A 13,986-nucleotide genomic window follows, 5' to 3' on the forward strand; every position below is an offset into this window, starting at 1 on the left:
ACTTGGTAAACTTGTGTGTTTATTGGACACTGTTTTTGCATTTGACAAGCTCATTGTATTCTTCCTGAATAACCTTGGAGAGTGTAACTGTATATTGTGGAATGAGAATTGCTTTTCCAAGTAATATTAAAATGTAAATTATAAGAACATTGCTTGCTTTTTTTTTTTTTTTTGTCTCTATAGTGAAGACTTAGATATGCTATGATTTGTGGCAGCTCCATGCTAAATGACCAGAATAATTCTTTCTATTTAGGATTGGCAACCTCCATTTGCCTGTGAAGTAAAAACCTTCCGTTTCACTCCTAGAGTCCAGCGCCTGAATGAACTTGAGGTGAGTATTAGACCAGTATTTCTGCTTTCTCTTTTTTCTTTCCTTAGTGGTGGTGGTGTTTGGGACTCAGGGCTTCACACAGACTAAGCAAAAGCTCTGTCATGACTTTATATAGCTCCATCCTCCTGATGGCTTATCTTAGGATTTTATTTTATTTTTTGCCAAAACTTAATTTACTTTTATTAATTACTTTAGGATTTTAGATAGAGAACTTTGAAAAGCTTGTACCAGGACCCAGAATTTGTGCTAACTGGAATTTAATGAATAATAGTTACTTGAGGGCTGGTGAGATGGCTCTTAACAGCTGAGCCATCTCACCAGCCCTGCTCTTCCAACTGCTCTTCCAAAGGTCCTGAGTTCAAATCCCAGCAACCACATGGTGGTTTATAACCACCCGTAATGAAATCTGATGCTCTCTTTCAGAGTGTCTGAAGACAGCTACAGTGCACTTACATATAATAAATAAATAAATAAATAAATAAATAATCATTTGATACTTAAGAGTGTTTCAAGTAGTTACTACTTTTTTTTCTTTGTTTCTTCACTCAATGGGATAACAGAAAACTTTTTTAAACATATTTTCTTAGTGGAAATTCTAATGCTTAGCTTTAAAAAAGTGGAAATCTCTTGCTCCCTCTCTTTCTTTTTTCCTTCTTTGAGTCTCATGTGGTCCAAGGTGTCAGTTAGCTTTATGTATAATCCATGACTCCCTGGATCTCCTGTGTGTTGGAATCACAGGTGTGCACCATCATGCCCAGTTTATATGATGCTCGGAATAGAATTCTGGGCTTCAAGAAACTAGGCAAGTGCTCCACCAGTTAATTGAGCTACTTCCCCAACCCTCTTTTCAACCCTCCCCCTCCCCCCAGGGTTTCTCTGTATAGCCCTGGCTGTCCTGGAACTCACTCTGTAGACCAAGCTAGCCTTGAACTCAGAAATCCGCCTGCCTCTGCCCCCCAAGTGCTAGGATTAAAGGCATGAATCATTACTGCCCAGCCCCCACCTTCTTGAGTCAGTCTTTCTTTTTTTAAGACCGGGTTTTCTCTTTATAGCTCTGGCTGTCCTGGAACTCACTTTGTAGACCAGGCTGGCCTCGAACTCAGAAATCCGCCTGCCTCCGCCTCCCGAGTGCTGGGATTAAAGGCACGTGCCACCATGCCCGGCTGAGTCAGTCTTTTTTTTGTAGCTAATATGTGGTCTGGTCTGGAGTTAACGTAGCCTAGGCTAGCTTTGAACTCATGGCAGTCCTCCTGTCTCAGCCTCCTGGGTGTGCTGGGGTTAACAAAAGACTCTTGCTATGGTGCCCCAGCTCCAAACTTGGAATTTTTCCCCTAATTAATATGTATGTTAGATAATATACAAACTAACGGATTTCATTATGATATTTTCATATTGTTAGATTAAAAAATGGAGTCAACAGTGGTTGGTTCAGTAGAGAAGCTGACAAATAATTACTCTTTGGAAATGAAGTTTATTAGGAGAAAGGGCCCATAGAATTGTGCCTTCTAGTAGGAGATCATTGGAAAGAAACAGAATTAAATTTAAGATAGTATAACAGTGGCTGGAAAGATTACTCAACAGTTCTTTCAGAGGCCCTGGGTTGGAATCCCAGCATCCACCTGTTTGACCACCCTCTGAAACTCCAGTTCTAGGGGGATCAGGTGCCCTCTTCTGGTATCTGTAGGCATACTACACCTGTACAGATTGAAAATCCACAAACAACCAAGAAGAACATAGCAGACCTTAAATGGAAAGAGAAACTTTTTTTTTCTTTTGAGACAGGGTTTAAACCAGGTTGGACTTGAACCCAGAGATCTACCTGCCTCTGCTTCCAGAGTGCTGGGATTAAAAGTGTGCTCTCACTGCCCAGCTGAGGCTTTCTTTTAACATCTAGCAAAGAACTTTATTAAAAAGCATAACTTCATAGGCAGGGCGATGGGGAAGAAGGTGGAGTTAAGGTAGGGGTAATTTAGGCATAGGTACTTTTCTCTGGGTTGGAAGCAAAGATAGCAAAATGGTTTTGGGCTTTTGTTGGTCAGTAAGGTATTGAAACGTTATGACTTGATATACTCTACCATTATTCACAGTTATGATTGTGCTTACATAGTAGAAACTCATTTCTTTTGCTGTTTTTTGTTTTTAAGCCTGCTAAGACTCAGTTTATTAAATCTTTTCAGACAGCCTAACACTCAGCCAGCAGAGTTCAACACTCAGAACCATCTGTTACCCCCTGCTTTATCTCTAGCCCTATGTTTTTTTGATTTCTGTATTTTAATGATTTTAGGCAATGACTAGAGTAAGATTGGACTTCTTGGATCAACTGGCAAAATTTTGGGAACTTCAAGGATCTACATTGAAGATCCCTGTGGTGGAGAGAAAAATCCTGGATTTGTATGCTTTAAGCAAGGTGAGGCCAAGACTTGTCTTAGAAGTTGAGCAGAGTCTTGAGATATAGCCCAGTGGTAGGTAGTAGTTCTTGGTTTGTACCAGGTCCTCTCATGAAGAAATTGAACAGAGGTTCGTGATTCATGGAATTAAGAATTTTAAATAATCTTTTCTGTGCTGGACTATCCTAGTACTTGCTTTGTAGACCAGACAGGCTGGCCTCGAACTCAAAGATCTGCCAGCCTCTGCCTCTTAGTGCTTGCATCAGAGGCCTGAGCTACCATGCCCAGCAGATATTTCAATATAGTCGAAAAAATATTTTAATTTTTTTGCACTCCTAGGCAAGCCCTTTGCTATTGCGCCATATCCCTGGTTCATATTTTTATTTACTTGATTTTTAAGAAAGATTTATCTTTATTTTATATGCACTGGTGTTTTGTCTACATGTGTGTCTGTATACTATATTGTGCTGTCCATGGAAATCAGAAGAAAGTGTCAGATGCTTTCAGTAACAGATGTAACTAGAGTTACACCATGTGTGTGCTGGCCATTTGAAACTAATAAAACTGAAAATTCAAAAATAATAAAAGTGTCTTAACTCAAAAGTCACAGCAGCCACAGATTTTTACTGTGTTAGAAAACATGTAGCTCAGTGTGCTGTCCATACTTTAGTCCCAGCACACGAGAGGCAGAAGCAGATGGGTTTCTGTGATTCTGGGCCAACTTAGGACTACATAGTGAGACACCCTGTCTCAAACCAGACAAACAAACAGAAAAGTGGGCACCCTCGACAAAAAACCAGTGCATTTAACTGCTAAGGCCTCTCTCTAGCTTATTAACTTTTTTTTTTTTTTAACAATCTTGGTATGTCTATTGATACTTTTTGTTTGTTTGTTTTTTGAGACAGGGTTTCTCTGTGTAGCTCTGGCTGTCCTGGAACTCACTCCCGAGTGCGGGGAATAAAGGTGTGCGCCACCACGCCCGGCTGATACTTTATTTTTTATATGTGTGTGTGGAGGCCAAGGCCTGGGGTTCACTGGTCATCTGTCTCCTTGGGTCTTTTATTATCCACCACCTGGAATTACAAGGACAGGCTTCTGTATCCAGCTTTTTTTTTTTTTTTAAAGATTTATTTATTTATTTATTTATTATATGTAAGTACACTGCAGCCGTCCTCAGACACTCCAGAAGAGGGAGTCAGATCTCATTACGGATGGTTGTGAGCCACCATGTGGTTGCTGGGATTTGAACTCCTGACCTTCGGAAGAGCAGTCGGGTGCTCTTACCCACTGAGCCATCTCACCAGCCCTGTATCCAGCTTTTAAAGTGGGTGCTAGGGATTGAGCACAGGTCTTTATGTTTTTGATAGCCACTTTAACAATGGAACCATCTCCCCAGGGCCCACCATCACCACCATCCCCCTTTTTGTTTGATTTTTGGGTTTTTTGAGACAAGATTTTGCTTTATGTCCCTGGATACCCTGGACCATAATGTGATCCTCCTGCTATTGCTTCCTTGAGTGTTTCAGTTACAGGTGTGTGCCACCATACTAACTCCATTTATCTATTAATCAATCTGTTTATAGATTAATCAACTTTTTAAGGCAGAGTCTTGTTTTATGGCTGGTCTCAGATTCCCTATTTAGATCAAGCTGGCCTTAGACTTAGTGTTTGAACATAACATGAAACGTGTGTATAAGGAGGTCAGAGGACAACCTTGGGTGTTGATCTTCATCTTCCACCTTGAAGGATCTACCTCTTAATGTTCTCTACTGTGTATACCAGGCTAGCCAGTCAAATTTCTTTGTCTTCTCATTATACCATAGGAACATTGAAATTATAGACTCAATACCTTGCTCAGTTTTGCATGAGTTCTGAGGATTTGAATTTAGGTTCTTACACTTGATTTACTTTGGCAAAGCAACTTCAAGGATAGAGGACTTATACTGGCCCATAATTCTAGATTAGAGTGTTGTTATAGTGGGGAAGTCACAATTAAGGAACATGAGGGAAGCTTAATGGAACTGTATCAGCAATCAAGAGAGTGCAATAAATGCTCGTTCCCAATTCCCCTTTTGCATTTTATATAGTGCAGGTTCCCTACCCAGGAAAGGCTTTTCCCATATTAGTTAACTTTAATGAGAGTCCATCATGGGCACAGCCACACCCATCTTCCAAGTGATTCTAGATCGTGTTGACAATGAATACTAATTGTCACATGTGGCAAACCTATTTACCCACTGAACTATGTCCTTAGCCATCAGACTTACATAGGCATTCAAAAGTATGCCTGGCCGCTAAAATTTCTAGTGCGTGCATGTGTGTACCCTTGTACATTTGGAATCCTAAGGTGGGCATTAAGTATCCCTATCTATCACTCTCTGCCTTACTCCAATAGTTTTCAACCTTGTGAGTCTCATCCCCACAGGGATTGCATTTCAGATATTCTATATACCATATTTACATTACAGCTTACATAATAGTAGAAAAATTAGTTATGAGTTAGCAATGAAATAATTTTATGGTTGGGAGTCACACAACATAAGGAACTGTATTAAAGGATTGCAGTATTAAGAAGGTTGAGAACTACTTCTTTGAGGAAGAGTCTTGAAAACTTAAGTTCTTGAACCTGAACTTAGTTTTTTCCCCTAGACTGGAAGCCAGCAAGCCCTAGCAATCCTTCTGTCTGTACTCCCCACAGCATCAGGATTATAGGTACACATGAGAGCCTGCCTAGCTTGTTACTTGGGTTAGGAGCAAACTTAGATCCTTATGGTCGCATGGCAATTGATCATAATCATTGAGCTATCTCTAGCCCTTAAAAATTTTCCCAGGGCTACCCAGAAATCCTGTTTCAAAGGAAGAAAAATAAAAAAGAATTCTCTTTTGGGTGGGTGTGATGGTCCATACTTTAATCCTGCCACTTGGGAGGTAGAGGCAGATCTACCTCAATATGAGGCCAGTTACATAGTGAGACTCTGTCTTTAAAAAGAGAGAGAGAGACAGACAGATAGACAGACAGACATCCCCCCCCAACACATTCACCCATGCACACACAAACTCTTTTAACCAGGTACAGTATTGCACATTTGTAAGCTCAGCACTCAAAAGGCTTAGGTAAGAGTATTGTTACAAATTCAAGGCCAGCCTGAGTTATACTTGGTTTAGGCTATAAAATAGTAACACTATTTCTGAAACAAACCGGCTGCTTAGGCTCAAAGGTTAAAAGTGCTTATTACTCTTGCAGAAGACATGAGTTTGGTTCCCAGCACCTACAACTCTAGCTCCAAGGGATCTGATACCCTCTTCTGGATTCTGTAGGCACCTGCACTTGCATACATATACTCCTACACAGATACACATATACACATGACTAAAAACCCCAAAAATAATTTTTTTATGAACAGCAACAACAACAACACACACACACACAAAACCTAAAACTCCTAAACACTCATCAAAAATGTAAACTTTCTGTGATTTTCTTTTCCCCTAATTAGAAAGCCATTACTAGTTTTAATTTGAGTTTAGATTGCATTTCTGTTTTGGAGGTAAACTAACCAGAATGCCAGGGTCACATTTGCCGGCCATATTGTTTAGCTACATCTTGAGAAATCTAATTCCTTTTGTAGGGAAAAGATTTTTTTTTTTTTTGAAATATTTGGGTTGGCCCTAAATAATGGGCTTTTACAAAATAAATAAGACTTTAAATGAAAATGATTCTTTTTGTCCACATCCATTCCTATTTCTCATTCTAGTCGCTTGCAATGCTTTTGGCTGTTACTGATTTTGAATTTTTATGTTGTTTCCAAACAAAGGATTTATGGTACTTTTCCCTTTTTGGTTTTGTGTTTTTGTTTTTGTTTTGTTTTGTTTTGGTTTGGTTTGGTTTTTTGAGACAGGGTTTGTCTGTGTAGCCCTGGCTGTCCTGGAACTCACTCTGTAGACCAGGCTGGCCTCAAACTTAGAAATCCACCTGTCTGCCTCCCAAGTTCTGGGATTAAAGGCAAGCGCCACCACCGCCTGGCTAGTTTTGTGTATTATATGTGACCTTTTTACTGTGAGTTATAGGTCTTATGCCTAATGAAATGGCTCATTGAGTAAAGTGTGCCACTTCATGACCTGACTTTGATGCCTGGAACCCAAGTAAAGGAAGGAAGGGTAAACTCCACAAAGTTGTTCTCTGACCTTTATGTGAGTGCTGTGGTACACATGCACCCCCTTAGTACAAACACCCAATAAATAAAAAGATCTTTTTGTTTGTTTGGTTGGCTTATGGCTTTCCCAGACAGGGTTTATCTATGTAGCCCTGGCTATCCTGGAATTCCCTCTGTAGACCATGCTGGCCTTAAACTAAGAGATTCATCTGCCTCTGCCTCCTGAGTGCTGCTGGGATTAAAAGCCATATACAACATGAAATGATCTTAAATTTAGAACACCTTATGCCACCCCCCACCCCCCAGCTCTCATTTATCTCCACCTTGATGAGTTAGCCAAGGTGGACCTTGAATTTCTTAATCTTACTATCTCCACTGATACTTGAGCCATCTTTCCAGCCCTTGGTTTTAGGATTTTTGTTTGCTACATAAATATATTTATACCCAAACCAAATCCAATGTGACTCAAAACTACCTATGTATTCACTATATTTCAGAGGTTGGCCTTAACTCTAATCCTCTAACCTGAGTGGTGGGATACACATAACTGGTATCCTCAAGGTTTGCGCATTCTCTATTCTACACTCCACACCTCATGTGTGTCTGTATATAAATCTACATATGTATACACACGTACATGTATATGCATGCAGGTGCCTGTGGAGTCCTAAAGAGGAGGACATTGGATCCCTGGAATACCTGGAATTAACAGGTGTTGTTTCCCAGTATGGGTGTTAGGAACCAAAATCAGGTCCTTTGCTAGAGAAACGAGCTCTCTTAATCACAGAAATGTGTCCAGCCTTGCAGCTTGATTCAAAAAGATCTTTTTTGGTTTTGATTAGAGTTTTGTTTTGTTTTGTTTTTGTGGGGATGGTAAGTTTTTTTGTTTAGTGTACATTTTTTAATACTGCATAATGAACAAAGTTTAAATTTATTAAATACTTTTTAATATCTTGAGTGTGGAACCCAGTAACATTGAACTTTAAAGTTTGATATTTGTAAAAATTGTTTCCGTTCCTTTGTTAAGGTATCAGTTTAATTAAAGGTAATTTACATCTTAAGTCAAAAATAATGTTTATATTTACAGACAACATATAGAGTTAGGATGCTGGAATTTTACTTACCTGGTGAAACTTTTATTTTAAAACATTAATTTTGTGTGTATGCGCATACACGATCTTGGACATAAAGTGTTTGTGGAGGTCAGAGGACAACCTGTAGAAACTGGTTCTCCTATCATGTTGGTTCTACGGATGGAACTCAGATCATCAGACTTGTGAGCAATAGCCTACCTGAGGAACCATCTTCCTGGCCTACTGTTTTTATTTTTAAAGTCAGATCTCATGTATCCCAGTCTGCCCTCCAACTTACTGTGTATTGAAAAATGACCTTGAATGTCAAGTCCTGTCTTTATGCCCCAGCCCCCCACCCTGAGAGCTTAAATTACTGGTGTGCACCACCACACCTAGGTTTTATGGTATAGGGGTCAAAATCAGTGCTTTTGTGCATACTAGGCAAGCACTCTACTGGTTGCTTTGGGGAAAAGCTTTTATCTTTTGGGATTATATAAGTTAGGATGCTTGACATTAATCTCTTTCCCTAATGAATTCCTACTTTTCTTTTTCCAGATTGTTGCCAGCAAAGGAGGTTTTGAAATAGTCACCAAAGAGAAGAAATGGTCTAAAGTGGGTAGCCGCTTGGGATATCTGCCAGGAAAAGGAACTGGGTCTCTTTTGAAGTCACACTATGAAAGAATTCTCTACCCATATGAACTTTTCCAATCTGGTGTCAGCCTTATGGTGAGATGCATCACAGTTCTTTTTTTTTTTTTTTTTGGTTTTTCGAGACAGGGTTTCTCTGTATGGCCTTAGCTGTCCTGGAACTCACTTTGTAGACCAGGCTGGCCTCGAACTCAGAAATCTGCCTGCCTCTGCCTCCCAAGTACTGGGATTAAAGGCGTGTGCTACCACCACCACCCGGCGCATCATAGTTCTTTGAGTGGAAAATTTAATTTGCCATGTACAAACTTCAAGTGATACTCACTATAAGTGATAATGCTTATGCATAGCCAACTGGAATCGCTGTTTCTAGGCACCAAAAGAAGAAACAGTGTGTTAAAGTTTAAAAATTAGAATTATTTCTAGTGGTTTGCAGAGTAAAGGATAATGGAAATGAAGGGTGTTTCCAAATTTAATATAAATCTTCATGATTTCTGGAAAAAGAGCTTTGTTTTGTTCCATTTTGGATTTTTGAGACAGGGTCTCACTGTGTAGTCTGGAATTCACTATGTAGATAAGATTGGCCTCAGTTTATAGATACCTATCTGCTTCTGCCTCCTGAGTGCTATAATTAAAAATGTGAGCTGTCACACCCAGCCCCAACCCCACTTCTTAATGTTGGCTAAACCTTAAAGTGGGCATTTCAGAGGTTTCTGTTTTAAATCAGCCTTAAATAGCCTCTTATTCTCACACTTTAACCAGTTATGAGTCTTGGTATTATCCACCACACACTGTAGAAAGAAGCTTTTCTGGTCAAAGAGGATAACAGCACTATTATATGATCATAAATACTTAAAATCCAGTTTGACAGGCATATCTTGACTATTTAGCAAAATAGCAGTAAATTTCTCACCAGGGACTATCACTTTTCCAGTCACTGACTTTTTGATTATGTGTATAGTATCAAAGATGACTTCCCTTCTGTGAAATAGACCTCAAATCCAAGAAGTGACTGGTTAGCTGCCAGTATATACTAGTGGACCCATTGTGTCTGTCAAGTTAGTAGTGCACCATTCAGGTTAGCTTAAACTTTTTTGTGAATCTTGAATGTTTTTTTTTTCCCCCTCACTGACTGTCTTAGGGTTTACTGCTGTGAGCACACACTATGACCAAGGCAACTCCTATAAGGACAACATATAATTGGGGATGGCTTATAGGTTCAGAGGTTCAGTTCATTATCACCAAGGCAGAAACATGGCAGCATCCAGGCAGGCATGGTACAGGCAGAGCTGAGAGTTCTACATCTTCATCTGAAGGCTGCTAGCAGAATACTTGACTAACATGCAGCTAGGATAAGGGTCTTAAAGCCCACGCTCATGGTGGCACAACTACTCCAACAAGGCCACACCTCCTAATAGTGTTACTTCCTGGGCCAAACATATACAAACCCAACACATTCCACTCCCTGGCCCCCATAGGCTGAGTCTATGGGGGCCATATCTAGCAGTAGCAATATAAAAGGACATTTAGTCCAACTTCAGAAGTCCTCATAGTCTATAGCAGTCTCAACACTGTTAAAAGTTCAAAGTCTTTTCTGAGATCCATCCATTCACTTAGCTATAATCCCCAAATCAAGACAGGAAACCAGCTGGGCAAACTCTAAACTCTGTATCTCCATTTCTGATGTCAAAAGGATCTCCAACTCCTTTGTTGACTGAAACAAATTTATAATCCTGGGCTGGTTCCACTCCCTGTTAGCAGCATTCCTCAGCAGATATCCTATGGCTTTGGCATCTCGAAAATTTTGGAAACACAGCTTCTTTGTGCTCTCAACAAACATTTCCCAGAAGATTTCACCTCAGTGATACTGGTCTCTTCTTAATCCTTGCTAATTTCTTAGCTCTAGCTAACCAGTGTCAATTGTCCCAGTAGTCCCTTTTATTTTTCACTCTAAAGCCAGAGCCACATTGCCAAAGCTGCTGAGTTCCGCTGTTTACAGGAGCTGGACTATGACCCCCTTGTTCTATTATATTATCACTAGCTTCCTGTTTTCCAACTCCTTCACTGCCTAAGCTTGTATCCTGGATCTTGGTCTATAATTGACCTTGAACTCAGAGATCTGTATGCCTGTCTCCAGGGATTAAAGGTGCCTCCCACCGTGCTTGGATCTAAATTTTAGTTGGGTAGGATCTTGTCCTGTAGTCCCATTCCCTTAATTTGTTATCTCCTAGAACACAGGATTCAGCTCCATTTCACTTCCTGGTGCCACATTAATACTCAAACCATATATTTTATATTTTTCCTTTCTAAGCTTGCTACACTTGTTCAAGATGCTCTTCATGAGAACAAAGTCTCTGCTGGGCTATTTTGAGACTTCCTTTGTCAGTGCAATTAATACAAATCTCTTTACTTTAAGGCTGGGTGTGATAGCACACACCTTTGATCCCAGCACTTGGGAGGCAGAGGCAGGTGAATTTCTGAGTTTGAGGCCAGCCTGGTCTACAGAGTGAGTTCCACAGAAACCCTGCCTCCAAAATAAACAAAACACAAAACAAAACAAAAAATCTCTTTACTTTAACCTCATGTAGACTTTTCAGACAAGGGCAGAAAGCAGTCACCAAAATACCACAAAAATAGTCTGTACGCCACATACTGGAATTTTTCTCCACTGAAACCTCTTGGGCTTGGTCTGCACAGTTCACATCACTCTCAGCAACAAAACAAAGTCTTCCATATTCCTACTAGGATAACCCATTGAGCTCCACTTAAACATTATACTGCTGTCTAAATCCAAAGTTCCCAAATCCACATTCTTTTTTTTTTTTTTAAGATTTATTTATTATTATATGTAAGTACACTGTAGCTGTCTTCAGACAATCCAGAAGAGGGAGTCAGATCTTGTTACGGATGGTTGTGAGCCACCATGTGGTTGCTTGGATTTGAACCCTGGACCTTCGGAAGAGCAGTCGGGTGCTCTTACCCACTGAGCCATCTCACCAGCCCCCAAATCCACATTCTTAAGACAAAAGCATGGTCAGGCCTATCACAGCAATACCCTAGTACCAACTTCTTTCTTAGGGTTTTACTGCTGTGAACAGACACCATGACCAAGGCAACTTCTATAAAGACAACACATAATTGGGACTGGCTTACAGGTTCAGAGGTTCAGTTCATTATCAAGGCAGGAACATGGCGCCATCCAGGCAGGCATGATGCAGGAGTAGCTGAGAGTTCTACATCTTCATCTGAAGGCTGCTAGCTGAATGCTTCCAGGCAGCTAATTGTAAGGATCTTAAAGCCCACATCCACAGTAATACACTACTCCAACAAGGCCACACCTCCTAATAGTGCCATTTCCTGGGCCAAGCATATACAAATCATCACACATACCTTCTGGAACTGGAATTACAGAGAGTTGTGGCTGCCATGTAGGTGCTGGGAACTGAATGCATGTCCTCTGTGAAGAGTAGTACGTGCGTCAACCACTGAACTATCTCTAGCTTCCCCCCATTTTTGTGATCTTCCTGAAGTGTCTTCTTATATCTTTTTTTTTTTTTCATTAAAATTGAGCTGTTTGCTTTATACTTCTAAGGGCTTGGTATTTATTCTGAATATGACTTTTTTCAGGTTTCTTTGTTTGTTTGTTTTTTTAAGATTCAGTGATAAATGTTGTTTGACATTTTTATAGTGATGTCTGTTTGAAGATTTACCGTCCTGTTGACTTTTTGTTGTTTTTTTTTTTGTTTTGTTTTTGAGACAGGGTTTCTCTGTGTAGACCTGGCTGTCCTTGAACTCAGAAATCCGCCTGCCTCTGCCTTCCAAGTGCTAGGATTAAGGTGTATGCCACCACTACCCAGCCTATTGACTTCTTTTATAAATTGTTTTTTTTTTTTTTTTTTTTTTTTTTTTTGGTTTTTCGAGACAGGGTTTCTCTGTATAGTCTTGGCTGTCCCGGAACTCGCTTTGTAGACCAGGCTGGCCTCGAACTCAGAAATCCGCCTGTCTCTGCCTCCCAAGTGCTGGGATTAAAGGCGTGCGCCACCACGCCCGGCTTATAAATTGTTTTTGATGTAGATTTATTTTATGAGTCTTGCTCTGGAGCTCAAAGAAACATAGAGTTATTGCAATTAATTTCTTTCTTTCTTTCTTTCTTTCTTTCTTTCTTTCTTTCTTTCTTTCTTTCTTTCTTTCGAGAGACAGGTCTTACTCTGTCTTACTATTTAGCCCTGGCTAGCTTCTAACAATTAACTTGGATATCTTTGTATATTTGTGCTGCCCTGTTCTCCCAAAGTTAGCAGGCCTTTTCTTCTCTCTCTTTCTCTTTTTTTCTACTTTTTTCTTTTTTATTCTGTTTTTTAAAGTTTTTATGTATTATTTATTATAAATAAGTACACTGTCACTGTCTTCGGGCACAACAGAAGAGGGCATGAGATCTCATTATGGGTGGTTGTGAACCACTATGTGGTTTCTGGGATTTGAACTCAGGACCTTTTGAAGAGCCATCTCGCCAGCTCCTTTTTTCTTTTTCTTTTTAGTAAATTAATTTTCTATTGAGACAGTGTTGCTATGTAGTTCCAGCAGGCCAGGACTCCATATGCAGACCAAGCCAGCTTTGAACACCAGTGATCATAGATGTGCCACCATACCTGGTTCTACCCCTTTCAAAAGATAGCTTTTCTGATTGATTTGTTTGTCATCTTTATTGACCAATAGTTGATCTCAAAACTACATGCTTATTTTTGTAGTGTTCCACAGTAGTCTCTTCCTTATATGTGGTTTCATTTTCTCTCATTTCAGTTTACCTAGTTAGCTATGGTATGAACATAACTAATTTCATACCACAAGTCCAGATTAAGTCCAGAAATGTATAATCTATGTTTCACTTTACATTTCATTTTGAATAGTGTGGTTAAATCTTGTCCCTTCTTGCTCTAGCAATGGATTATCTATTTATCTCTGCCTTGTAGGTAGTTAGGAGACATTTTATATATTACATTTTCTGTTGGAATTATGGTACTTGTGTGTAAGCCATTTTTATTTTAGTTGATAATGGTCCAGAAAGGTAAAGTTGGCAGTTTACACCAAAGGAAAACTCCAAATTTACAGATGAATTTAGGTAAAAAGATGAAAGTACAGTAAGGAACTTTCAGTGCTATAGGCCACATTAATATAACTTCATATTACTATAGTTCTGTTTTTATAGTCAGTTTGTTTGTTGGTTGGTTGGTTGGTTGGTTGGTTTTCTTTCTGTGACAGGGTATCTCTGTGTAGCCTGGAACTTCCTCTGTAGACCAGGCTAGCCTTGAACTCAGAGATGCAACAGTCTCTGCCACCACCACCCAGCCATAGTCAGTATCTTACATGGTCTAATTTAAAAGTTGAAGTTTTGGGGTCAC

General features: G+C 39.8%; 1 protein-coding gene across 4 annotated transcripts in view; it reads left to right on the forward strand.

The window, feature by feature from the left end:
* Kdm5a (lysine (K)-specific demethylase 5A) overlaps positions 1–13,986 on the forward strand; it is an 80,476-nt gene that overhangs the window by 2,218 nt on the left and 64,272 nt on the right. For all 4 annotated transcript variants that reach the window (XR_003956181.1, XR_003956180.1, NM_145997.2 and 1 more), the window contains exons 2-4: positions 254–331; positions 2,616–2,738; positions 8,501–8,671. Coding sequence is in view for 2 of the 4 variants with exons in the window: in NM_145997.2 (NP_666109.2) it covers positions 254–331; positions 2,616–2,738; positions 8,501–8,671 (372 nt within the window). In the remaining 2 variants the exon portion in view is untranslated. The remainder of the gene's footprint in view (positions 1–253; positions 332–2,615; positions 2,739–8,500; positions 8,672–13,986) is intronic.

This window comes from Mus musculus, chromosome 6, assembly GCF_000001635.26.
Source record: "Mus musculus strain C57BL/6J chromosome 6, GRCm38.p6 C57BL/6J".
In the NCBI taxonomy this organism is placed as follows: Eukaryota; Metazoa; Chordata; class Mammalia; order Rodentia; family Muridae; genus Mus; species Mus musculus.